At 40.4% G+C, this 27,349-nt stretch overlaps 1 protein-coding gene across 2 annotated transcripts in view; it reads left to right on the top strand.

The window, feature by feature from the left end:
- The window catches only part of DGKQ (diacylglycerol kinase theta), a 160,236-nt gene that overhangs the window by 116,397 nt on the left and 16,490 nt on the right, over nucleotides 1-27,349 (top strand). For both annotated transcript variants that reach the window (XR_006281247.1, XM_038403042.2), the window contains exons 15-20: nucleotides 1,542-1,657; nucleotides 11,542-11,693; nucleotides 13,294-13,442; nucleotides 19,139-19,320; nucleotides 21,060-21,160; nucleotides 26,448-26,594. Coding sequence is in view for 1 of the 2 variants with exons in the window: in XM_038403042.2 (XP_038258970.1) it covers nucleotides 1,542-1,657; nucleotides 11,542-11,693; nucleotides 13,294-13,442; nucleotides 19,139-19,320; nucleotides 21,060-21,160; nucleotides 26,448-26,594 (847 nt within the window). In the remaining variant the exon portion in view is untranslated. The remainder of the gene's footprint in view (nucleotides 1-1,541; nucleotides 1,658-11,541; nucleotides 11,694-13,293; nucleotides 13,443-19,138; nucleotides 19,321-21,059; nucleotides 21,161-26,447; nucleotides 26,595-27,349) is intronic.

The raw sequence follows: 27,349 nt of genomic DNA, 5'->3' as shown, positions 1-27,349 counted from the left end.
TGAGCAGCTAGAAGAGTCAGTTGTTGCAGGCAATACCGTATATCCTATTCTCATGTTGTTCTTTTAAAAAATAAGATATTAGAATTTGTTTCTGTTGTTAAACTTAACAAAATGAAATTTCAGGGTCAGTGTTTCATAGATCCAGCATTTTGGTTTTAATAAGTACACTGGAGGTGATGAGGCTAATCTGTTATCTTTGAAAAATTCTTACTTTCGTTTTTTAGATACTCTTCCACTGAACACACATGTTTTCTTTGAGATGTTGCCTTGCTTCTGGTGTTTAAAGAATGAGGTTTATTTCATCCTGGTGTGAAGGAAATTGGGGAAGTAAGAAACACCTCCAAAACCACTAGAATATTTAGCACTAGGAGTGCTGCAACCTGACCGCTACACATCTGTATTCTTAGTATCATCAACAATGAAATAGAAGAGACTTTCTTTAGCTTTTATCCATCTTCCAACAAATGATGATTCTTAAAAGCTTATTTTCAAATGCATTGGCCAGTCTCAATTTCAAATGACTGCATTAGTGAGGCGTCAGTGACTTAATTTGGGAATAATCTTCAGAAAATTTTCCTGATATCCTGTTTAGATACTCCTTTGCTCAGTTGCATTCCATTAATCCATACCAAAAAGCCTGTGTTTCCTGTGATGTACAAGCTATATCCCTGTGTGGCTGGTAAACACTGATGTTTTTCCTCATAAAGGCCATTGGAACCCCCTGGGATGTTTTTGAACAACTCCTTTTCCTTTTTTGTATTTGCAGCATGGAAAATAATTGTAGATTATGATCCTCCTCTTACCCAGAGTTTATTTTAAATCCAGTTTACATGTACGTGTTTTACAGAGATCTCTGCCCATGAATTAATCCATGTAATCATTTTTATTGCTATTTGAAGTCCGTTCAGTTCCTTTAATATTTTCTATTTCTGCGACTCTCACCAACAGTGTGCAAAGCCCTAGCTGGGAATCATACCTTCCTGGACCATGGTATGATGGCTCTTAGGAAACAGCCAAAATTCCATTGATATATTTGTTTCCTTTTAGCCACGATACTGTATTGCAAGCTCCTATCTAACCTGTTATCCATGGTCCTTCCTCGTTTCGTTTGGCATTATTGGTTCCAATATTTCATTCGCACTAAATATCTGATTTCTTTTGCCTGAATATTTTTCCCCTACTAGATGGATTTTTTCCCAACTGGCTCAGATAACTAAGCTCCTTTTATATGATTTCTCTGACCACTTTGATTTTTGTAACACCCCGGCAGCTTTGCCCAGCACTACTCTTTGTCAATCATGTTCCCAGGTGGTTTGGTTTGGTTTTCCCTTTGTTTTCTGTGTTGATGGGTTTTTGAATTAAATACAAATGGTACTTAGCATTATTGGTAACCAGTTTATTGCAGTGGATGACTTTCTATATTTTCTTAAGTATCATAAAACAATTTTATTTCATGGTAATCTTTTTTTTCCCCTTATCCTAACTTCATATTAAGATAGTTTATTTGCAACTAAAGAATCACTTAAATACATTTGTTACAGGTGCTGTTGTACTTGAAATGTTTTGTTTTTCTGAAGCTGAAAGAATATATATGCTAGCTAAAGATACAACGGTCAGTGACAAACAGCTTACTGCTGCTGTGATTCCCGAAGTTCTGGTAAGATCTTTAGGTTACATCCTGTGTAAGAAAAAGCCAGGCTCGCTTCTGAGAGAGAGGAGGGAAAATTGTTCAGTCTTTGAAGGGATGGGTGGACAAAAATAGACTGAAATTGAGCTTTTGTAAACATTATGATAAAGAATAGAGAAAGAGCCTGCATTTTCTGTCCCTGATGTGCATCTGTATGTGAATGGCTGCTTGTTTCGTTGATGCTGATCGTGAAGTGCTGAACGGTGATGTGAGTGTAGTTACAAAGCTATAAAGGAACAAAAAACTATTTTAATTCTTTTCCCTAAATTCTTTCCACTATCACTAAAATTCAATGGAATCCCTTTACTTTGAATAGCAATTTGCTGTAGCATCTATACCGAAGTTACTTCAGTGTTTAACCTGGGTCATTCTGGGATAGACCCACCTACTCTTGGTTGATCTCGCCTTTGGTTGAATTCCCTTGTTTGGGGGAGGGGAGGGAGTGTGCATGCGTGTTTACCAACTTATACCCTGTATACTATATTGTTGGTCTGCCTCCCAGGAGGAGTCTGGTCACCCTCTCCCTCCTGAGGGAGGAACAAGAGGGCCAAGAATCTTAGGGTAAGCATGGGCTCTAGGACACTGTGCGGTGGGGGGTCGCTGCAGCCCAAGCCCAAACATCTACACTGCAATTAAACAGCCCATTAGCCTATGCCCCATGAGCCTGGGTCTGCTGGCAGGGGCCAGCTGCGGGTGTCTAATTGCATTGTAGACATACACTTTGTTCCTCCTTCGAGTGACCTCTACATGTTCTTACTCATGGGATGGCTGACTGTGCAGCCTGCCAATGGCTGTAAACGTGCAGAGGTCATTCCAAGCTCTGATTCCAGGTGAAATCACCACCTTTTTTATATTTAGAATTAATGACATCAACAAATATTTAAACTATAATTGCATACTAAATTAATCTATAGTCATTAGTTGACCTCTCTAGCTTTCCAGTAAACAGTACAAAAAGTAAGTTAAGATGAAGCTGCAATCTTTCTTTAAAGCCACTGAAATATGTCACCTTGCAAAGAGTCTGTTTCTTTGCTCTTCCCTTGCCAGGCAATAAAGGCTGGCAATGCAGAAGGCTAGATGCTTTTCCTGAGAGGAAGATGCATCATGTGCTATTTTGTGGCACCTCTGACTGGTACTTAGGATCAGCTCTGGAGAGGTTTTTTTTAAAGGGCCCTGCCTGAAAGAGAAATGGAAGAGAGTTAACTCAATGCTGTGCTTTTTAACCCAGGCAAAGTGAGAGTTCTGTGGTAAAGTTATGACATAAGTCATTTAATTTGTTACAGTTTAATATCCTTAAGTGAATAAACTTCAGTGAAGTATGTTTAATGAAGTGATGTGGTGAATTCTTCATCACTTGAAGTCTTTAAAAGAGGATTGGTTGTCTTTCTAAAAGATGTGCTGTAGCTCAAGCAGAAGTTGTGGGTAGGTGCAGGAATCATTTGGTTAAATTCCCTGGCCTGTGTTGTGCAACAGGTTAGAATAGATGATCCTATTCTGGTCTTAAAATCTGTGACTCTATGGAAGTGTTTTATTCCTAAACTGTACTGATTGACCAATAACTTTTCTGCTCCAATCTGCAAGTAATCTCAGAAAATATCAATTGATTTGAAAAAGACAGCATGTTATCCTCTTTGTGCCACCAAATAAATATTCCTAAAAATGTTTTTCATTTGTAATAGCTTTCAGATTCTAATGAGCTATTGGGGTGAGGTGGGGAAAAGCAGTTCAGTGAGGTTATTTTAAAACAGCATAGTTGATGTAGGACCTAGATTAAAAAAATGTGGCATGATCATTTTCTGCAGAGCCATCAGAGAGCATACAAATGATATAACATATCCTCTTTCCAGAGATGTGTTGATGTCCTCAACACTGCAGCTAAATAAAATGTTAGTTTCAAGCTTCTTTAGAATTACAGAAAAAAATAATTATTTGCCAAATTATACAAAATTAATAGGAAAAATGTATGTTTCTATGAAGGTAATGCAAACAGTGGCTTAAAATAAAAGAATATTTGTTCAAAGTTGCTTTTGAAATAATGTAGATAATGTGACAGCAGTTATGAAACAGAGAGTAAATCACAAATGACTTTGTGTATGTCTAAAGAGTACTGTGCACTTATGAAAAAGGAACAGTGCTTTAAGCACCTACAAATCTGAAGTCCTACACTTCTATAGAAGAGATGTTATTAGAATGAGTCATCTTAGACCATTTTTTCTCAAAAATGTGTTCCTTCAAAAAGCTCTGTGAAGAGAAACTTTGTGTAGGCATGAAACTAATGACAATCTGAAAAGGCATTTGTTTGAAACTTTCCCATTCCTCCCCCCCTCCCCCCCAAAAAAATCTTTGCAAGCCCCATCCAGTGATCCTTACATGAGCAATATGCCTCATGAAATTACTGGGTATTTTTCTAAAGGAAAAGCTATTTGCTTGTGTTCTAAATCTATATTGGTCTCAAAAGAGAGAAAAACAAAATTGGTCATTTTTTGGTTATTGGCCATCACAGGATAAATAGGTAAGTGCTGGGTACTTTATATGACTGTATATTACCCTGAAATGCTTATCTGGCTAGGATAGCTGTGTCTCAGGGTTCCCGACATTATATAGAATAGCACTGAGCCCTTTGAAGTCAGGAATATAGATCCTGATACTTATCCTAAGATGCAAGTTCTGTCTAGAAACCCTGGGCTTGTTGGCACTATGAGGCTGCACTTCTGATATGTAGGAAGATTCACAATACATTCTTAAACAATAGAAAATGTATTGCTTCTGCTCAGTAATCTCTAAAATGAAACTTACTTTAGTAGTTAACATTGAGAGTTCCAGGTCATCTAACATGGAAAGTAGCTTTCATTGCTTACCTAGAGTAAACTATCTGAACTTCAAGTAAGATTTTGTTCTTTTTTTATAATTGTATGTGATCTTTTAGCCCTGCACACAGCTGTGGGAAATACTTGTATAAAAATTTAGTACTATACCAGACTATATTGTATTTGTTTTTCCTCTGTCACTGCTGCGGGAGTGGGAAGAATTGACTGACTAAAACGAGAATGGAGCAAAATTTCATCCCAGAAAAGGAATGCGTGGTTCAAAACAAGAAACGGTCACATTTTCAATTTTGGCCTAAAAGTCGTGAGCCATTGTTGTAAAGTTGTAACTTAATAATAAAAAAAGCTGCAACATCTCTAATCTTGAAGGTTAGTTATAATTTGGCACCAAAGTAAACAGTAAAACTTAGTGTCTGCTCTCAGATTTATTCTTTGCATATTATAAATCCAAAACTATTCATTTACTCCAATTGAGATGCCTTTTAAAAATAAGGCCCTGTCCTTACTCACAGCTCTTGTGAGCTCTTCATGAAAGTTTGTCTGAGATATATTTTTCCCGGGTTTATCTTGAAAACTTTAAAAATAAAGTTTAAATACAAAATTCATTAGTGTGGTTCTCATTGCTTCTCGCACAGACAGACAGGTAGGATTGGCCTACCTTTGTGTATTGTTTCCTTGCCACCTCACTATATTTGACTATGAGGGATTTTGTAAAATAAGTTTATTTCAGAATATTTAAGTAAAAGAAAATATTTTGTTTTTTAATTAATGTGTGAACAGCATGTTGCAGAACAAAATTTTCTTGTACTGCATATGATGCCCTCCTACTGAGCGCCATTTTATGGCACAAAATATTAGGTTGGAAAATGTCTGGACAGCGAAAGTTCTAAATTGAAAGCAACTTTACAAGGTAACTTTTTTGCACATTTCTTTCTATAAATAAAAACATCCAGATACTTATAATAGCCCAATTCAACTGCAAAAACCGCACGCTTCCACAGAGTTATCCTTAATCCCACCTAGAATCATAGGGTTAGAAGGGACCGCAAGGGTTATCCAATCCAACTCCACGCCAAGATGCAGGATTTGTTGTGTCTAAACCAGTGATCCCCACACTTTTTTTTTACCTCATACCTCTCCTTCCCCCCCTCCCCCGGCTGGGAGCGGGGCCAAGGCTTGGGGGGGGATGCAAACAAGGGTAAAGGGGCTGAGGCTGGGGCCATAGCTGGAAGTGAGGGGGGTGGGGAGAAGTGGAGCTTCCACCAGGGACCGAGTTCAGCAGCCAGTGCCACAGGTTAGCAGCCGGATCTCTTGCAGGGCCAGGCTCTGGGCACGGGGCCAGGAGCAGAGCTGGGGCTGGCCTGGGCCCCAACTGCACCCCCCTCCCAAATGTTCATGCCCACACCCCACAGATTATGGACCTCTGGTCTAAACCATCCAAGACAGATAGCTATTAAATCCCCTCTTGAAAACCTGCAGTGAAGGAACTTTCACAACCTCCCTAGGCAGTTTGGTCCACTCTGCTACTGTTTTTACAGTTTGGAAGTTTTTCCTGAGATTTAATCTAAATCTGCTATGCTGTAGTTTGAACCCATTGCCTCTTCTCCTGCTCTCTGTACCAAGAGAGAACAATTTTTCACCATCTTTTTTATGGCAGCCTTTCAAATATTTAGCAATGGAGCACTTGTATCCCATTACATCTAGTGTTCTCTTCTGAGTGAAGAGTAGAGATGGCAGATAGATAAGAGAATCTCTGGTCAGCAACTGGTCAAACAGATGTTTGATTAGCAGTTTATTTTGTTCTTCATACTGGGAAAATTTATTAATTTCTATGTCTGTAGTCAGTGTCTGTTGTTAGTCTCTCCAATAAATACTGAGCAAATGAGAAGACATCAGAAGTACATCTCAAGGCCAGGTTTTTACAGGGCATTATAGTGGCAGTAGCATCTTATGTTTGCACAGTGCTTAGGTCCCACTCCTGATGGGGCTTTGTAGGTACTACTGAAGTATACATGTTGTTAATAAGGTTAATCAACAAATATCAAATTCAGTTGCTGTCGCTTTAAATGGGATTATTTTCCCGTGTGCCATGAATACCTGAACCCTGAATTGCTGGACCTGCATGCAAACTAAAATCTTAAACTAGTTGAATATAATTTTGTTGTGTTGACAAATAATTCTTTAAAAACAAATTTAGAGAGGGGATAAGGAATCGTGGCTGAAGTGTGATCCTAGGCAAGGAAATAAAATGCATAGCAGCCAGTTTGACCTAAAAATATTGTTGAGTCATAAATTGTGGTGAATGTTTAGACAAATGTGTTCACCAGCAGAATTTGGCCATCCTGGAAAGCAGAGGTAGTAATAACGCCCCTCATAGCCAAATTATTGCAGCGGGTCCATTGTAGCCCCCCCATCCCATTGCAATATTACAAAAATATATACAAACCTTTACAGAGCCTCTTGTCAGGCCCTGGTGTTACTGACCTGTAAGTATAAAGAATTATGTGAAAGTTACAATATGCCAAGACTACCCCTCTTACCTGGACTCAGGGAGATGGGGATCCAAACTCTGGGAATCCTAAGTACCTTTCACACAGAGCTGCTGCAGAGCATACATGCATAAATGCCTTCTTTGATTGCAGAGCTGCATCTCCTGGGTAAAAACTGCACAAAACTACAGCCTACTAATCCTGACAAATAAAACAACTTGTGGTGACTGCCACAGCATGTAAATCATGCCCCTCCAGCTATCTTTGGGGGATAAGGAATAAATTTCTGACTAAAAACCAGCCAATGCAAAACCCCTCTGCAGATTTCACTTTTCAATCATCATACCAAAGTCAGGATAAAGAAAAAACTATTCTACACAAGACTGTGTGAGTCACATATTCCATTCTACAAAGTAACAAACCGTAATTCATATTTTCCCATTTGGCTGTCAGTAAGGGATTAAAAAAAATTCTGCAATGCCAGCGTGACCAGTGCACAGTCATCTGCACCAATAACAAAAGGAGACATGTACCTCTTAGGAGCTGGTGAAGCTGTTCTTCCCCGTACTGACCAGGGTAACCAGTTTGCACAGAACTATTTAATCCCCACGCAAAGGAGAACAGTCTTCTAATTGAAGCTGCTTTGTCTCTTACAAATAGGAGTTTGGCACTGTCCTGCTTAACTTTACTGCAAATCGTAGGATTAAGAATAAATTAAGCATTATGCGAACACATTTAAAGTTTCTTCCTTTACAGGATTCTGCTATTTAAGCATTTCTTTAGAATTGAGCTCCAGATTAGTATCTGATAAAGAATTACCTGTGGTAATGAGGAATCCTCTTGAGCAAGGTAAGCATGCATCCAAAGGTGGTAGGACAACCGAAAAAAGAATTCACTCTCTAGCTGTCATATTGCCATTTATAATTCCTTTTTGTAGTACAGCCGCTATCCCTGTGACTTCCTGTGATGCAGACTTTTTCACCCCATGATGTGCAAATATATGTACTTTTATCGTTATTGTCTTCTTATATAATGTATTGTACCAATGATTTTTCTGTTTATAAAAAAGCATTTTGTGTATAAGTAGAAACATTAAAGAAAAGTTTGATAGAGGGTACATGATTGTATCATATCTGTTTAAGCAAGATTGCAAGGTCCTTTCCAAACTGTAAATGTGTTTTTGATTAAGCATGTAAGACTTGATCCGAAGCTCATAGCAATCAGTGGTAAGACACCTGTTTTGGTGGGCTTTCAATCAGGCTTTCAGGAAATGTTTGAATGAGCACATTTAAAACCAAATTCTGTATTGATCTCTAAAATTAAGGGAAATAATAGAAAATACATTCTTCCTACACTGTTTTTAAATGCCCACAATATATTTTAAAACCAGATTTCTTGAGAAGAAAAATTAAAAGCAAAAGTTCTCATCCTCATTCGACATGAGGGAATTGACTAGTTTGTAGTGTGTTAAAGTTTTCAGCTGTAAAGCAGAGAAAGTGTCTGAAATATCCCTTTAACACTTGACAAAGCTTTCCCCTCACATTTGGATAAGTCAAGCAGCAAAATACATTTTTAAGATTATTTTTTAATTTTTTCTGGGCTTGAGACCAAACATGAGAACTATCAGAGCCCTTCCCGCCCCCTCCAAAAAAACAAAACTAACCCATCTTGTGGAGAAAGTTTTAAATGACTGAAAATGAAGCTTTGACAATGCATTCTTCCTGAACCCTTAGCTGGAGTATTGATAAAATATGACAGATTCCTGTGTATTCACATATAATCCTTTTGATATCTCTTTTCTTTTCTCTGTCACAGCATTTTTTAGTTAGCGTCATTGTTGTTCTATAAAGTGGGAACCTTGCCCGGTCTGCTCCGCTTACATTCAAAGCGAACCAATTTTCACAATGTACCCAATAGTATTGTCATACATGACTTCTGGGATGATGAAAAGTAATTCTGCCATTTGCTTCCCCAGATAAGCAGCTGGATAATGCTCCCAGACTTTTAAGTCTTGTATCTATTTTTAAACTTTGACAGCCTAAATTGTCCTTATATGCATATTTATAGCATAAACTCTCAAATTGTTACAGCTCAAGTTGGCTGTTTTCTCTTATTACCCACTAGTACCTTAGAAGCTGTAGGTAGAAAAGCTCTCTCCCTGCCAGTGCAGGATTTTTACTGTAGCAGTGTTTCCAGTGTTTTGTCCATTCTACTTTTCCAAGTCCCAAGTGAAAGGGGCTATGGCCCGCGGGATCTCTTTGGAGACTAATATGCTAAAGACAAACATTTTCATAGTGATTTGAGACATCTTAAAAGGCCTGATTTTCAGAGCGCAGGCGCTCTGTGCTTTCTGAAAACCAGCACCCAAAGTCGTCATTCACTTGTGAAAATCTTGGCAAACATATCTCTGTGTCAGGAAGTATTTCCTCATATTCAGCGTACATCTTCCATATCTTGGTTTTATCTCGTTACCTTTAGTTACACTCCATCGTAATGATATGTAGGGATCAATCCCCATATTATGTAGGCACTAATTTCTCCCCTTCCTAGGTGTAGATATCCTTCAAATATTTGTAGTCTGTCGTCATGATCCCCTTAATCACTGCTTAGCCAAACTACTGATATTTTAGTTCTTTTCATCTTTCCTCATAAATCGTTCCTTCCAGCCTCATGCCAAACTGCTGTTCTCTGAATGCTCTCCCGTTGGTGAATGCACATGACCATGAATAAAGGGCCACCACCAACATTTGGGTTTGGAAACTCTCACTTGAAAATGCCTGATAGAGAAATGAAGAAGCACCTTTTCTTTGTGTGCAGTCTTTTTATCTCTGTATTCTTTGTATGGAAGTTATTCTTCTGTAATGCCTGGCTGAATGAAATGAAAAGAAAGTAGCTTGGTGTTTTCTGATGTTTGTCCAGTCGTTTGAGAACTGCTTTAAAAGAGTTCCAATACCATATTTCTGGCATCTGTTCCTTGCCGCCTTCCAGTGAAGCCCCGTGCGCTGCTTCTGCGCAGTATGTTTTCCTTATCCCAGAAACCGCCTGCTGTGTCCAGTGCCTACAATGTAGTGAAGTGTTCTTCTTTCGAGGTGACTTCTGGAAGGATATTCACCCCCGTCCCTCTGAGCTTTGGGAGCTCTGGTGAAAGTAGTGCCAGATGAGGTCACATGACCGCACACTCACAGCACTGAATACTTGAGGCTGAGGTTATAAGAGAGATGTGGTCCCAGCTACTCCAGTCCCTTCCTTTCGGTGATTAGCTGTAGGGGTACCGACAAAGTCAGAGAGAGGCCGATCAGGGCTCATTTAAAACTTCCCCAGTGTAAAACTTTCCTACTATTCATAGTAGTGATTTGATAGCTTGTGCAATGGCACTTGGCTTTTGCGGGGATCAGGATCACTAGACCTTTTTGGTCATGACTGTTCAGGCTTTCAAGGATCAGAATCAGAAGGGTAGATTTTAATGGCATGCGTCATGCCCCCTCTGTTTTCCTGGATTGCTATTTGATGCTGTAGCCTGGGGTTGTCAGAAACCCCAACAGGGGCTACTTAACTATTTCACTCCAGGCGGTGTTAGGAATAGATCAACAGGAACACAGCAATTCTGTCTGATAAGATTCATGCAAGTAAATGTGCTCTATCTAACACTGCTGTTTATTAGCTTTAAACACACAGAGACATAAGCGGTAGGTTTAGAACATCCCAGATATTTACCTAACATCTGGAACGGTATTGCCAGTTGCTCACCCACCAGGGAGAAAGGGTGTTAGGAAAAAACATCTCTTAAGATGGCTTCAGAGGACTGTTCCAAAGTACACTCTATTAGCTAATCCTTTAGAACTAACTTCTACAAAACACAGAGGCTTTAATGACCCCTACTGTGTCACCACTTTTCTAACTTTCAATAAACTTCTAATATCAGAGGCGTCTAGACTCAAGGTTTTCCCACCACCAAGTTTTCAGTCTGTTATTTACTTGTCTGTTTCCTCCTTCTATTCTGATTAGCAGAAACTGCCAGCTAGATATGACCTTGCTTCGAAACGCTTGTCTCCAAATTAACTCTTAACTATGTGGTGTTCTATTTCATTAACTCAGGGATGCTGTATTAGTTGGATCACGACTGTGATCCAGTCTGGCAATTGCTGTTTTCCTAGACGGGACTTCAGGCTCCATACAGGGCCATTTATGACTCCCCCCTTTTTTTCTTTTTTGGTAAAAGTATTTATAGCCCCAGTGGATAGGTTTTGCTGCTTGAATCCAATGGAATCAGATTATTGAAATGGTTCTTTCTAAAGTCAATAGAAACTGATCCTGATATGCATACCTTGGAAATATTGTGTCATGTAATGTCTTCATTTTTACCACATGGTCAAACTAACTATACTTCACTGTTCCAAAAAGCAAAATCAAATATGCACACAAGCTACACTATTACCTGTTGATTGTGGGGTTTTTACTAAAGGACTGAGTGGATATTCTTGGAATACTGTAATAATCTAACATGTACACATTTGTTCTAACACCTCTTTGCATCTTCCAGCATACCAAGCTACCACAGAACTGCTGTCCACTGCTTGTGTTTGTGAATCCCAAAAGTGGAGGTCTGAAAGGCCGAGATCTACTCTACAGTTTTAGAAAACTGCTAAATCCTCATCAGGTTTTTGAACTCACTAATGGAGGTCCACTGCCTGGGTAAATCTTTTATCACAATAGTTCTTTAGTTAATGGAATAGTATCACCAAAATTGTAATTTACTGATACTTGTTAGATCTCTCTCTCTCACACACACGCTAAAATTTCCTCCAACTCATTTTATTTACTCCTGTATTGCATGTGTGAGAATTATACTGCAGGGTTGCTCTTAGAAATAGTGGTCCTTATTTTAAAAACAATTTGAAAACGTTCATGTTTCACAAAGAGGAGAGGACAGAATTGTTTCTGATGTGTTTATCAGTGGCTAGCACAGTAGGGTCCAGATTCTCTTGGGAGCATGTTCACATCACCATAATGCAAATAACTACTGGTGGTTAACACAATTGATGGAGAAGGAAGGGAGGAAAGAGAGGGCTTTGAGCAACACTGCTGTCAAGTCGTAATTTTTGCCACTATTTCCAACCATTCTTAACGTCAGGTAATAGAAAGGTGTAATAAATGTCTCTATTTCTACTCTTGTCTACAGTTGCAGAAATTTAAGAGGAGCTGATCATTCAGAAATGGTAACCCCATTTCTAAGACGCAAGAAACAATGTGATGGGAAAAACAAAAGCAATGTGTTACCGGTTTTTTAAAAACACAGTTTAGTCACCAATGAGTAATACTATTGCCTGCTTATTATAATGGGAAAACATGTTTTTTTAAATCCTACTACATTGTTTATTTTTGTACTACCTAAATTGACTCCAGTGCCTTGAAATAAAGCTCTCAAAAGGTTAACTTTAGTATTTTACCTTCATCCAGTGCAAGTGGATTCAACAGTCCATAATGAAAAGGCAGTAAAAAATAAGCAATACTGGTCTTCTAACTTTGTCAGGGCCATGGTTCATTTAGGCTGGTTCCTACAGCATGACTATCAGTGTTATGACCATTGAACCTATTGTTGGCAGCAGTATTTCTCTGTTACTATGGGCAAGACACTTCACCTCTCTGGGCCTGAGTTTTCCATCTGTAAAATGGGAAGAACAATAAACTCCATTGTAAAGTGCCTTGATTGGTAGGGCTAAAAAGTGTTGTGCAAATGGTATCCTATTTAGAGTCTGATTTTTTACAAATCCATAGTTGTACAGAAATACCCCCTTCCAGTTTTGACAGTCCCAGCAGTATATGCCAGTGGACAAGGAAATGCACATTGCATAACCAACTACTGCATTCAACATGAATGACAATGGTGTTGTAAACTTCCATTTAAAACTGGATAGAAATCTCAAGCGATTAACAGAATTACAGATGTGTAAATGAAAACACAAATAAACATATATTAAAAATGTAGACTGTTTTGTGTCTGTGTCTTGTTAATTCCATATGGGAGAGAACTCAACTACCATCTTTGGCTATGGAGAAAAATAGTGAGAAATATAATTTCAAGTTTGTTAGGCAGAAAACTCCTCTGATAGTTCTAAGTTTTGTTGTCCATTTTATCAGCTTTTCTTAATCGAAACTCTAAAGCGAGGGAAGGAAAAAGCAATAATTACTAAGAACTCTATTGTGTTATTTTAAAGAGAATATTATGGGAGGCCTAATTAATTTTCTGTATTACAGTGTAATATTATTTCTTATGCTTTTGTTTTAAATGAAGATTTCATACATTCTCTCAAGTTCCCTATTTCCGAGTGCTGGTGTGCGGTGGCGATGGCACAGTTGGTTGGGTCCTGGGTGCGCTGGAGGAAATCAGACACATGCTCGTCTGTTCAGAGCCCTCTGTAGCCATCTTACCTTTAGGAACAGGTGAGAAATAACAGTATGGAATAGGGTTGATTTGAGGAATGTTAATTGGAAGCTATTAAGCATGCTCAAAACTTAGTAGTTTTTCTTTTCGTGTTGATATTTCTCATAACATGGCACCTGTGACTGGCTTTGAAGCCTGAATGACATTTTGTTTTAGTTTCTTATATTACATTCAAGCAATCGGCATGCATCCAGGAGGGAAACAGCTAAGACCATTTCATCAGTATTATTCTTTGACTCTTCCATCTTGCCTCAACGGGCTTTAAGGTTGCAGCAATCCTCTGTTCAGAACCCATCAGTGATACTTACAATATTGGCCAAAGCAGTGGTTCTCAGCCCACAGGCCACTTGCAGCCCAGTCAGCACACAGCTACAGCCCATGTGACATCCTCAGGGCCATACAGACAGTGTATATATTGTGTGGATGTAGCCCACATAACACACACAGAGCTGCATATGTGGCCCACAATGGTAAATAGGTTGAGAACAACTAGCCAAAAGAGTCACCAGAAGTGGTATGAACCTAGCACTGTGGAAGTCCAGATAAACCAGATGATCTCATTATTTGTATGCAAGTTTCCAGAAACACCCGGGCTGCTGCCTAAGGGCCTAACCAGAGGCAGTAGCACTCTAGTTGCTTTGCAATCCCAGTGCAATAGTGGGATCAATTCTCTCTCTAATCGGCTCCTCTTTACTCTGTCTAGTTGCTAGTGATGAGTGTCAGCCTCTCTCTCCTTCGCTTGCTGCCACTATCCTCTTTCTTGTTCACCTAGGTTAGGGCCCTGTTTTCCTCCCTTCCCATATGCTACGGCCCTCCCTCCAGTAAGTGACCAATCCCACTCCCTCTTACCCTAGTGACTGCCTGGTTCTCCAGTCCTCCCATCCTTATGACTGCTATAGAATTACATCTCAGAAAAGGCCAGAGTGTTTCTCCCCACCTGTAGAATACACCTGAGAGTTATTCCACATTGATTTAGGGGCTGTCACACTGACTGAATACAGTTATAGGCAGGATTCTTCTATAGTAAAATTAGACATGAAAACTTTTGTACATCCTTAACACATTGAAATGTGATTAATTGGATCGAGAACTCGTGATGCTGGAAATGTATTGAGACTAATTTATAATGAATTCTCTTGATCACTGTCAGAAGCATTGGTCGGGGGGGGGGGAGAATTCATTAGCATTAATGTAAACTTAAAGTGAGAAATTAGAAATCTGAATTGAGAAAAGTAGAATAAACTAATCTTCCCATAGCACTCAGACAACTTATCAGATGCAAGTGATTTAACTCTTATTTTTCCCACACTCGTTCTATGGTTTATCAGCTCAGCATGAGTTCACAGGCTTATTAAGAAAAAAGGAACAAAACTGAGGATCTTCAACCTATTGTGTGCAGAAAATTTACCACTGAAACGTGGATTAACAGACAGCATGAGGAACTAAAAGACAGATCTGGTCTCTCTTCACCATCTGGGGGGAATATTTATCCTATAAAGGGACATGTCATCTTCAGTACCTAACAACTTACTTTTTCCCTCCGTGTCCATTATGATTTCACTTTATTTTGTCAAGTTGTTTTATGCCAGTGCCTTGCCAACATGGTCTCTCATTCCGAGTTTGTGTCCACATGCAGTCATAAGGAACAGTTGTTTCATGTCATGTAATCATAGTATACAGCCAGTATCTCATGGTAATGAATTTATCTAGATGCAGAAAATTTTTCATGAAATGCGTGTGCTTAACTGTGCTAACAAAATACGGTTGGGAACTAAATTCACAATAGGTGAATCGCGTGTGACTGTATGCTAAATGCCTTGTCCCACATTCTGCCTGTGACCAGGATGTAGAACATTCTAATGAATTTACCTCACCACTGTGGGGTGGCAACATATTGCTGACAGGTAAGGCATGGCTGTCAACAGCATTAGCTCCTCTGTTTCAGGCAGAGCATGGCTATCTAGCGTGCCAACACTTTCTCCACTGTGCTACGGCCAACAGACTTGGTACTTCAGCCTGCTTGCTGCTTGGGGACAGAAACAGACATGACAGTTGCTGGCAGCTGGGGAGTCCCCTATCTCCATCATTTTTCTTTGCCTGCCTAATGCCAGGTGTGGGGCTCAACCCTACCCCTTTCCTGCTACAGAGGTTTTCTAAGAAGAATTCCACCCTTTTTGTTTCAAAGTTCTGACTAACAGTTGGACATCTAAATGCCAGTCATCTTCCAGGGCTGTATTTGCCTTTTGGGGAATTTTTCTCCTCAGCTCTGTCTCTTTTGAAGTGCTGCAGCATTTGGTGACCCTGCAGCGGGTCGGGGAGATGGGTAAGCTGAGAAAGCCAAAGGGGAGGCTTGTGCATCCTCCCTCACTTGCCTTATAGCATGTCCTATTGGGGAATGTGGCTCTGTCTGTAGACAAACTGGAGTTGTCCCTCTGAGCCCCATCTGTGTGAGGTCACCTTGGCCCCCTCCTCTAGGGATACCCTTCAGTTTTTACCTAGACTAATGGGTTACAATAATTTTCATGCAAGCATATAGTATGTCATGCCATAGACTTTTGTGGTTTCCCAGGCATACCCACCTCTGCTCTGCAGGGCTGATGTCAAGCCACAGGACTCTGAGAGGCCCTCACTTTAACCAGCTATGCCATGCTGGGCTGTCAAGCCACAGGTATTTGATGTCCCAGCATTATCCTGTTCTCTTCTCTGGACATCAAGTCTTTGGTCATTGAGTTAGATGCTTAGGCATATCAGTTCAAGGCTCTTCATACTTCAGTGTGAGAATATTTTCAGAAATAGAAGGGAGTAATGGAGTCATCAAAACTATTTAGATTCTGGCCCCAGCCAGATACGATAGAAAGGAAAGTGGGACATTCTGCAAATTGAAGCCATCTCTGAAATTCAGCAGGAGAGAGTACTGCTTTGCCAGGGGCCGTACTAAAAGGAATGCCCATATGTTATTGTGGAGGCAAGGTTTTCAACCTACTCAGAGCCAGCCTTTGTTGGAAGTTAGACTCCCAAATTGGTGCCAGGCTCTTTCAGTTTGGAAGCATATGGCTGCTCTCGGCTTTGTTGCTCTTTGAAGCTTTGTAAGAATCCACAGGCATGCTATTGTCCCATTCCCAATCTCTAGCTACCCTGGAAATGGGTATTCATAAATTCATTCATAAATGATCTGGAGGATGGTGTGGATTGCACTCTCAGCAAATTTGCGGATGATACTAAACTGGGAGGAGTGGTAGATACGCTGGAGGGGAGGGATAGGATACAGAAGGACCTAGACAAATTGGAGGATTGGGCCAAAAGAAATCTAATGAGGTTCAATAAGGATAAGTGCAGGGTCCTGCACTTAGGATGGAAGAATCCAATGCACCGCTACAGACTAGGGACCGAATGGCTCGGCAGCAGTTCTGCGGAAAAGGACCTAGGGGTGACAGTGGACGAGAAGCTGGATATGAGTCAGCAGTGTGCCCTTGTTGCCAAGAAGGCCAATGGCATTTTGGGATGTATAAGTAGGGGCATAGCGAGCAGATCGAGGGACGTGATCGTTCCCCTCTATTCGACACTGGTGAGGCCTCCTCTGGAGTACTGTGTCCAGTTTTGGGCCCCACACTACAGGAAGGATGTGGATAAATTGGAAAGAGTACAACGAAGGGCAACGAAAATGATTAGGGGTCTAGAGCACATGACTTATGAGGAGAGGCTGAGGGAGCTGGGATTGTTTAGTCTGCAGAAGAGAAGAATGAGGGGGGATTTGATAGCTGCTTTCAACTACCTGAAAGGGGGTTTCAAAGAGGATGGCTCTAGACTGTTCTCAATGGTAGCAGATGACAGAACGAGGAGTAATGGTCTCAAGTTGCAATGGGGGAGGTTTAGATTGGATATTAGGAAAAACTTTTTCACTAAGAGGGTGGTGAAACACTGGAATGCGTTACCTAGGGAGGTGGTAGAATCTCCTTCCTTAGAGGTTTTTAAGGTCAGGCTTGACAAAGCCCTGGCTGGGATGATTTAACTGGGACTTGGTCCTGCTTTGAGCAGGGGGTTGGACTAGATGACCTTCTGGGGTCCCTTCCAACCCTGATATTCTATGATTCTATGGCTGGACCCACTCGGAACAATGCAACTCATGTAGCAAGAACTTGAGTGGTGTTCCTGTTCCTTTTTCTGTCCTTAAAGAAGGGGAGAAAAACAGAGCCAGGCTCTGTCTGAACATCTAACCAGGTTACTAAAGGAGCCAAAGTTCAAAATGGAGGTTCTCAAGTTCACTCAGACAACCGTATGCAGATTGTCTTCCATTGATCCATTTATCACCCCACAAACTATTCCCTTGTTATGCACGAGGGTACCACCTGTTTCAGCTGCAATCAATGCCATTCAGTCAGACCCATGCTCTGAGTCTTTTCCATGGTACTATTAATAACAACTTCAGGGAAGGATGGCATTCATGCCTATCCTTTCCTAGACAGTTTGCTGATCAGGGCTCTGCATAGAGAGAGAGTATAAACCACACACAGCATTTCCATTTCTAAAGCATCTTGGATTCACAACAGGCATGACACCAGGGAAATCAATCATAGGTTTTGAGGCGAGGATGGATACCATTAGGTAGAAGTCTTATCTTGGGAAAATGTTGGCAGAAGATGAAGATGGCCATAAAGGAAAAGAACAAGTGGTGCTTCCAAAAAAGAAAGAAAAAAGGTCCAATCTCTGCAGGAGGCAATTGAGAATGCTGGGGTCATGCAGGGATGTGCTTTAATGGACCTGAGTTCATGTAATTGTTATCCAGCTACTCTTTTAAGCTCCTCTGCATCTCTCCTTATCACAGTGATTTGCAGATGTCAAGGTCCTATGGCCTGTTCTTCCATTCCTTCAACAAGTGAATGCAGAGAATCAGATTGTTTGAAGGAATCCCTCATGAGTGAACCAGGCAGAGCCACCCTTATGGTAGACCCTAACCGAAGATAATGGGAGCTACATGAAGTTCTGTGCTGTAAAAAGCCCATCGTAGGGGATCTGGAGATACCAGCATGCTAGAAAATAATAGGATAATTTATCTGACTTTACTTTAAAATTCCCTTTCTTCAGTTTATAAGGACCATAGCCCCAGCCCATTGTGGAAGCAAAGTGGACATCCAGAGTACAGATGGAAATTGATATCCAAATCTTTGGAATTATTTTATCTGGGGAAATTATTCTCATACACTTCAGTAGGAGAAACTTTTCCTTTTCAAAATATTATCATCCCAACTTCTAGTGTAGGAAAATAAGATGGCGTTATCGTTGGTGCAGAAGTTGTCTCAAGCAGTAGAAACTTCAGTGGAAGACTGGTCTGCGTTTGCTTCTGCTTGCAAGCAGGCTGAAATTTAACAGCTCGGTGCATCCTTTATAACAGGTCTCCCGACCTTATTACTGTGAGAGGAAATTTTCAGGTGATATTGTATAAATATTCCTATTTTGTGTGTCTCTAACATAAAGCAGTACATGATATATTTAATAATTTACTTGCAGAACAGCAAAGACAACATTTACTTACAGGCTTTTCATGTATTTTAAATATACATGTTCAGTTTTACTGCTGGGAAGTTGTGATCGCTGTCTGACTAGTACCTTTGCAGTTGGAACAATTACAAGGCATTTATCTTTCACACTGTCAGTTGGTTGATAAAACAAGTTAACAGTTTGCTTTTTCCTTGTTCAGGTAATGATTTAGGGAGGGTGCTTCGCTGGGGAGCTGGTTATAGTGGGGAAGATCCCTACTCGGTTCTGATATCTGTAGATGAAGCTGATGATGTACTTATGGATCGCTGGACCATCCTTTTAGATGCTCAGGAGGCTGTTGAAAGTGCAGAGAATGGTATTTTGGAACCTGAGCCTCCAAAGGTATTTCACGGTTTTTGTTTTCTAAAAACTATTGGTTTATTACAGGATGAATGAGATTATAGTGTACCATAGCTGCTTGTGATTTGTCTTTTATTTCAACACACTTTTGGGTGTTACTGTAATAATTCTGTATGGCTTAGCTCATTCACTAAACCTGTGTGTGAAGAAAGTGTTTTGAGTACAGTTCTAAAACACTTGAAGTCAGAGATTAGTTACATAATATATTCTTTATGGACATTTTAGATATTAACTATTTCTCTGGCACAAAGCATGTCTTCCTGGGACGGTAACTGATTACAAGTGCTCAGTTAACAGTAGTTATGTCTGCTTTCAGAAGTTGGGAAGGAATGGGTTCCCAGCTCAGGCGAGAATAAGTTCGGTTGAGAGAAAGCTCTTTGAAGGAAGATCAAAGCTACATTTCAGACCTCTATAGTGGAACTGGAATCCTTACACTTTGTTAAACAATCCAGAAAGTTACTTGTTAAAGTTCTGCTAGACATCACTAGTATGAGATTCAGTAAAACTTAACCATCTACCTTATCTCTTTCCTTGTTTGCATATAGTGTCTTTTAAGTGAAAATCTTGCTTGACAGGCTCTCGTGACATCAGATCTCCTTGTTTGGGAAAGGGAAAATGTCGTTTGCAGATGTAATCCTGGGACTTGTTGTTTAAAGTCCGGTTCTGTTTTAAGACAAAACAAGACATAAGATAAAGGAGAAAAAGAGAAGAATAGCAGATGATTACCAAAAAATGGAGATTCTGTCTTTGCAGTTCAGTTGCTGGAACACCCCAGGCTCAGTACGTGGCTTGTGACTTTGTTAGCCACTCAGGGATCTGCCAAATTTTTAAGCAGAATCAGGCTGTGAAGTCATTGTGGTTAGCTTACCACTCTGGTCACAACAGTGCGTTGCAAGGGTAGATTTGTCCTGGCAGTCTAAATTGTCTAAAGATGGAAGGCAGAGAGAAAGAGAGTGTGTGGGTATGTGCCAGGAGGAAAAATGCTGTGGTTGAAACTGACACACTGGGGAGGATTTAATAATAGAAACATGAGATTTACACCAAAGGAGTTGCTCAGGACACAGATGTGAAAATGTTGGTGTTCTCTGGTTCCATCTTCTGGTCTGGTGTGTTTAGAACATCTTTCAGGATAAAGAAATGAAGGCCGCATGATGTGACAGCCGTGATGGTGATACTGTTTAATGCTTCCTTCCACGTACACACAAGTTGCCAAGTTCTCCCCTATAGTGACACTATGAAGGGAAATATGAAGAAAACAAATGTCTTTAGAAATTGGTTTAATCTGGGACAACGAACACTACAATTTCTCAGTCATAGTCATATTGTTATTAAATATAACTAGGTAGAGCGAAGGTTGTTTAAGTGCATTTCCATGCTTTACCATGTTTGGGTTTCTTTTAAATGTAACCTTATTAATTGCAGATTTCCTGGGTTTGGAATGCTTGGTTTAGGAATAATTATAATATCCATGCAGTGGTTTTCACCCAGAAGTTACTGATAAATACTCTCAACCTTATCTTCATTTTAAAGTTGTGTTTTATACTGGGGCTATCTGTGAGAGAAAATGTACTCCTAAATTGCTTTGTGTGCAGTGACTTGAAAAATCGGCAAATGTCAATTTCACTGAAAATTTTCAATACCAATATGGGACCCTCTGATGTGGTACATCTGTGTCTCAGTAGTATACCACAGTATAATGCTATTTTCGTTTTGTTTTTCAGATTGTACAAATGAACAACTATTGTGGCCTTGGAATTGATGCAGAATTGAGCTTGGGCTTTCACCATGCTCGAGAAGAAGAACCAGGCAAATTTAATAGCAGGTAATCTCAGGAAAAATCTTTGTGCACTGAATGTTCATAGTACCACATATGCAGAGTCTATGTATGATATAACAACTCTACAGGCATTCACAAATAGTGGTGCGTGACATAATGTACAAACCCCACACATGACAGGAAAGAATTAATGGCCTGCTATTTTGGGCAGGTGAAACAGCTCTGCCTGAAGCAAGTATGAGGCTTTGAGGGAAGTGCTAAAAAGGGAGAGCCCAGCTCCGGTAGACCTTGGTAGGAGGCAGAGCAGATCTGTAGCTTTCACTGCAGGAGAGCAGGCTGCCTGAGGCCAGGAACTAAGAAAGCCAGCAGATTGTCAGTCTCCCCATGGAAAGGTTGGCCTGGCTGGAGCTGATGGCCTTCTTTGGCTGCCAGCAACTAGCATGAGCCCTGGCGGGGTGGGAAGGGTGCACTTTCTTGGGCTCTGCAGAGCACGGCAGGGCTGACGAGTGTGGTGAGGATTGAGCCCCGCAGAGACAGAAGAGTTTTTACATTTCTTTGTTGGTTTTGGACTTGGCGAGCCCCAGCAGGGGTGGAACTTTTACAGGACCTAGTCAGAGGGCTAAGTCACCTCAACCAGGAATGTGCCAGAGGCTGCAGGGATCATTGGGAGACCTTGAGGACAGAGGCAGAACCACTGCCCCACCCCCATAAGGGGCCATGCAGGGAGGGTGCTCGGTCACATGGTGCTTCCAGAAATGGAAAACAAAACATCAGGTTACAGTCAGATCCATGTGACCAGAGTGTTAGTCTGCCAGATTTTTACAGACAATAGCATGCTAGAGGCAATCAAAAGTACAATGTTTGAGAAGGACTTGGTAATGCTATCAAAATTTACTTCTTTTCCAATAACTTTTTTCTTAAAATCAGTGATCTAGAATATATGACAGCTGGAGGCATTTGTACAAGTATGTACAGTAATATAAAGCAGGGAAAAATCCATATTACAAATTCTCAGTGTCCAGAATTTTCTTTATACAACTTTGTACTGGAGTGTGTGTGTGTGTGTATTTATGACCTTCCATGGAACATATTGTTTTATTTATACATATATATAAAAAACACAATCTGTTTTATTTATTTATTACAATCTGTTTCATGGGAGGTCATAAACACAAAAAACAAACAAAAACCCCACAAAACCCCCCTTCTAAGAACACCAAGAAAAAGAAATAACCTCTGTATGTAATTAGTCAATTCAGCAATTCTTCAATATCACTTTCAGTAAGCGCAATCCACCACTGTTTTATATCCATCTTCGATTGTGCTTGAAAGATCCTTTGATTTGTCTTTATGATACCAGCACAAACAGTCATACTCATGGATTAAATAAACCCTGATTATTTATATTCAGAAATACTGCAACCAGTTATCAATACTGTAAAACATTATCCAGTCCTCTCCCTATTACAGTTTGATATCAGTATTGTCAAGCAGTATATTTTTCTCAAGAGTTAGTATAATGAAAATCTACTGTTCATGCTCTCGTACATTACAAAGTACATGGGGAAAATAGCACTTAACACTGTATGTACGCATACGAGTAATACATTCAAGAACTATATTACTTACAAAAAAAATTTAAATCTTCTCCAACCCTCTGGATTGAGAACAGAAAATAACAAGCATTGACTGTAAAGTATAACTGGAACAGTGCACAGAGAAAATAATTTTAGCCTTGTTTGTGTAATTAATACAATGTAAAGTTACACAGACACATGTATTTAGATAGTTCATGCAAAACCAACTACATTAAAAGAACAGCAAGATTGCAAAGTGAAGTACTCAAAAGTCAGGAAATGATGCAACCTTACTTTTTTCTTTGTACATAAGCAGCACAATAGAATCATAGAATCATAGAATATCAGGGTTGGAAGGGACCCCAGAAGGTCATCTAGTCCAACCCCCTGCTCAAAGCAGGACCAAGTCCCAGTTAAATCATCCCAGCCAGGGCTTTGTCAAGCCTGACCTTAAAAACCTCTAAGGAAGGAGATTCTACCACCTCCCTAGGTAACGCATTCCAGTGTTTCACCACCCTCTTAGTGAAAAAGTTTTTCCTAATATCCAATCTAAACCTCCCCCATTGCAACTTGAGACCATTACTCCTCGTTCTGTCATCTGCTACCATTGAGAACAGTCTAGAGCCATCCTCTTTGAAACCCCCTTTCAGGTAGTTGAAAGCAGCTATCAAATCCCCCCTCATTCTTCTCTTCTGCAGACTAAACAATCCCAGCTCCCTCAGCCTCTCCTCATAAGTCATGTGCTCTAGACCCCTAATCATTTTCGTTGCCCTTCGTTGCACTCTTTCCAATTTATCCACATCCTTCCTGTAGTGTGGGGCCCAAAACTGGACACAGTACTCCAGATGAGGCCTCACCAGTGTCGAATAGAGGGGAACGATCACGTCCCTCGATCTGCTCGCTATGCCCCTACTTATACATCCCAAAATGCCATTGGCCTTCTTGGCAACAAGGGCACACTGCTGACTCATATCCAGCTTCTCGTCCACTGTCACCCCTAGGTCCTTTTCCGCAGAACTGCTGCCGAGCCATTCGGTCCCTAGTCTGTAGCGGTGCATTGGATTCTTCCATCCTAAGTGCAGGACCCTGCATTTATCCTTATTGAACCTCATTAGATTTCTTTTGGCCCAATCTTCCAATTTGTCTAGGTCCTTCTGTATCCTATCCCTCCCCTCCAGCGTATCTACCACTCCTCCCAGTTTAGTATCATCCGCAAATTTGCTGAGAGTGCAATCCACACCATCCTCCAGATCATTTATGAAGATATTGAACAAAACGGGCCCCAGGACCGACCCCTGGGGCACTCCACTTGACACCGGCTGCCAACTAGACATGGAGCCATTGATCACTACCCGTTGAGCCCGACAATCTAGCCAGCTTTCTACCCACCTTATAGTGCATTCATCCAGCCCATACTTCCTTAACTTGCTGACAAGAATGCTGTGGGAGACCGTGTCAAAAGCTTTGCTAAAGTCAAGAAACAATACATCCACTGCTTTCCCTTCATCCACAGAACCAGTAATCTCATCATAAAAGGCGATTAGATTAGTCAGGCATGACCTTCCCTTGGTGAATCCATGCTGACTGTTCCTGATCACTTTCCTCTCCTCTAAGTGCTTCAGGATTGATTCTTTGAGGACCTGCTCCATGATTTTTCCAGGGACTGAGGTGAGGCTGACCGGCCTGTAGTTCCCAGGATCCTCCTTCTTCCCTTTTTTAAAGATGGGCACTACATTAGCCACCTACATCTACATACTAGATGACAGTATTTTTTCCACAGGATCCCTGTCTCAATGAGTGCAGAAGATGAACAGGGGTCACAGACTTATTACGGCAGTCACCATGTTAACAAGCTAAGGACTTAAATGTGTGGGGGAGGTTATCAACAACTTAATTATTGATCGAGCTTCCCTGTTCATGAATTGTAAGTCCCTGCACCTGGTCTGTCACCTTGGACCATTTTTTTAAAAAGCGGTGGTTGTGGTCAATGCCATGTCAAGGTGCAGTTGTTCTGTTTGCTGATCCTGAGGTACATGCTGCTCAGATGTGGTTGCTCTGCTCCTGCCTGTATCTGGGAGGCAAAACTGACATTCTGGTCCTCTCTCTAGAGAACCGAAATTGTGTGAGGAGGAGTATTAAGACGATGGCATAACAGCCCTGGTGCTCCCTGGTGAAGGGACTTTTGACAGGGCCCCATGGAATTGTGCTGCAGAATCCAGCTTTTGTTTTAAAATACAATGTTTCTAGCCCTCCTTCTTGTGACGAGAACCTGGAAAATGTGAACTGATGCATGAGGTCTTCCTGAGTCCGCGGGAAGCACGACGTAACTCTCCGGTGTTACCTGCCTAGCTCACCAGGGCCCTGCTGGACACAGCTATTCCATGGCATTTTTTCCTAGAAAGCTTCAGGGGCAGCGACTTACCCACTGAGGCAGCCAGATGTCTCAGGCTTTATTTTCTGTGTATGAGTCCTATGGAGTGTGCCTATGGGGGTGCCTACAGTTCACCTCTCCCAACTACAGTATTAAAACACAACTTCGCCCTTACTGCATTTACCAAGCCACCTTTAAGCCTTCTCTAGACTAGGGGAAAGTATTTTCTCTGTGATATTTGCAAGGCATGGCAAATCTGTTAAAACTTCCTAAATAAATAAATAGTTAGCTAATATGGAGGGTGGGGAGGTGGGTTACATGTTTTAATTAAGTGCTATTTAAAATATGTTAGCATGCCCTATCCAGCTAATGTTTTTAAAGGTGCTGTCTGCCCGAGGAGCTGATGTAATCCCTGCTATAACATAGTGTGGTTCTTTGCACCTATTTAGTGACTAGAATACCACAAGCTTTCGTGAGCTACAGCTCACTTCATCATGTAGCTCACGAAAGCTTATGCTCAAATAAATTTTAGTCTCTAAGGTGCCACAAGTACTCCTTTTCTTTTTGCAAATACAGACTAACACGGCTGCTACTCTGAAACCTAGAATACCACAGGGGTTTGTCCACTACTACTGTCTGCAAGCTAGTGGATCTGATCTGTTAGCTCAAACAGTGGAGGCTCATGCTTTTAGATCTAGAGATGCCTGCAGACGACTTATCTATAGCTGTCATTTTACTAACCTGATTTTAAACAGCACTTAATTAAAATGTATTTGCTAAAATAGCATTTAAAAATATTGTAAACAAGGCATTAACCTTGTCCTCAGTTTTTTTTCTCTGTAAAACTGGAACACTTGCAAGTAGCTACATCACAGAATTGTTGAGGGTTATCAGTATAATTAGTATTTAGAAATTTTTCTCACTCCAGCTTGGGCAGTTTATATTTTCAAATGACTTATTTAGCGCTCTGTTTATCCAGACTCTTGATGGTTTATGGGAACAGTGCCAATTTTAATTATTCCGTGTTTTCACACTCAGTTTTCAAAGTAGTAGATTTTGATTAAAATAAAATTATTTTCAAGCAGAAAGCCTTCTGAAAGGCAGTTCTGAATATTTACTTGTATATGTTTCCATGTATGCCTAATGCCTAAGTTATCTTTCTGTCTATTCATTAAAATCTATATGAAGTAATAGTTTATCACCTGAAATAGCTTGATTTGTTGATTTAAAACAAGAAAACTTAAGTGTGATTTTAGTTAAAGGAAACTTTAAATGAACGCTTTCCAAAATTAGAAGAAAAGTGTTAGCTTAAATGAGCATGATTAAAACAGTGCCACAATATAGTGTCAAACCTTGCAGTGACAGAGTGCTATTCTGTTCATAGATTTCACAACAAAGGAGTATACGTAAAAGTTGGACTGCAGAGGATAAGTCACACCAGAAACCTTCACAAAGATATAAAACTTCAAGTGGACCAGCATGAAGTTGAGTTACCAAGTATCGAGGGACTCATTTTCATTAATATCCCCAGGTAAAACTGTGAGAAATGAGTCCGTGTCGGTACACATCAAACACCCTGTTGTACTCACCAAAATCTCTGTGGTCAATAGAACTAGATGGAAGGGGTTTTCTTTACTTTTTTTGGCTCGGATTTTCAAAGGTGCGTAAGGGAGCTAGCTGCTCAGCTGGTATGAGATTCAGACAGATAACTCGCCTCAGTTCTTCTGAAAGTCCTGGCCTGAGTTCATAGAAACTAACCCTTGTTTTTCTAGTGCAATGAGAACCGCTTTGCTATCTCTGCTCTTATTTCATAACATTTGTTTCTAGTAACTTTTACCAACTCCTGTACATTGCATGCAGGCTTTCTTTTTGTTTGCACAAATATGTACTAGTTACTGAAATGGCTGCCACAGTATTTAACTGTAGCAACTATCTTAAAAGGCTCTATTAATTAGGGTTCTCTGTTAAAAGAAGTTAATTGGCTGTACCTTTTGTTCTAATTTAGGTCATGGCTTCAAGAGTTAGAGATTTTTTCTTTTTAAATCTATTATTTTTTTTATTCCTGAGACAACGAGAAAAGGAAAAAAATCATATCCAGTGTTGAGCAGTAGCTGTGTATTGGAGATGCAAACATACTATGCTTACTGGAAATTCAAGCCTTTTCTAGGAAGTAAAATTATATTAATTTCCCCTGGCATCAGGATTTCAGGGGAATGATTCTGAAGTGCTTAATTCTACAAAGGTATTTGATAGAGCAGTTTCTCAGTATTTAGCTTCCCTTCAACA

This window comes from Dermochelys coriacea, chromosome 5 (assembly GCF_009764565.3).
Source record: "Dermochelys coriacea isolate rDerCor1 chromosome 5, rDerCor1.pri.v4, whole genome shotgun sequence".
NCBI lineage: Eukaryota > Metazoa > Chordata > Testudines > Dermochelyidae > Dermochelys > Dermochelys coriacea.
This window is presented reverse-complemented; position numbering and strand designations above follow the sequence as displayed.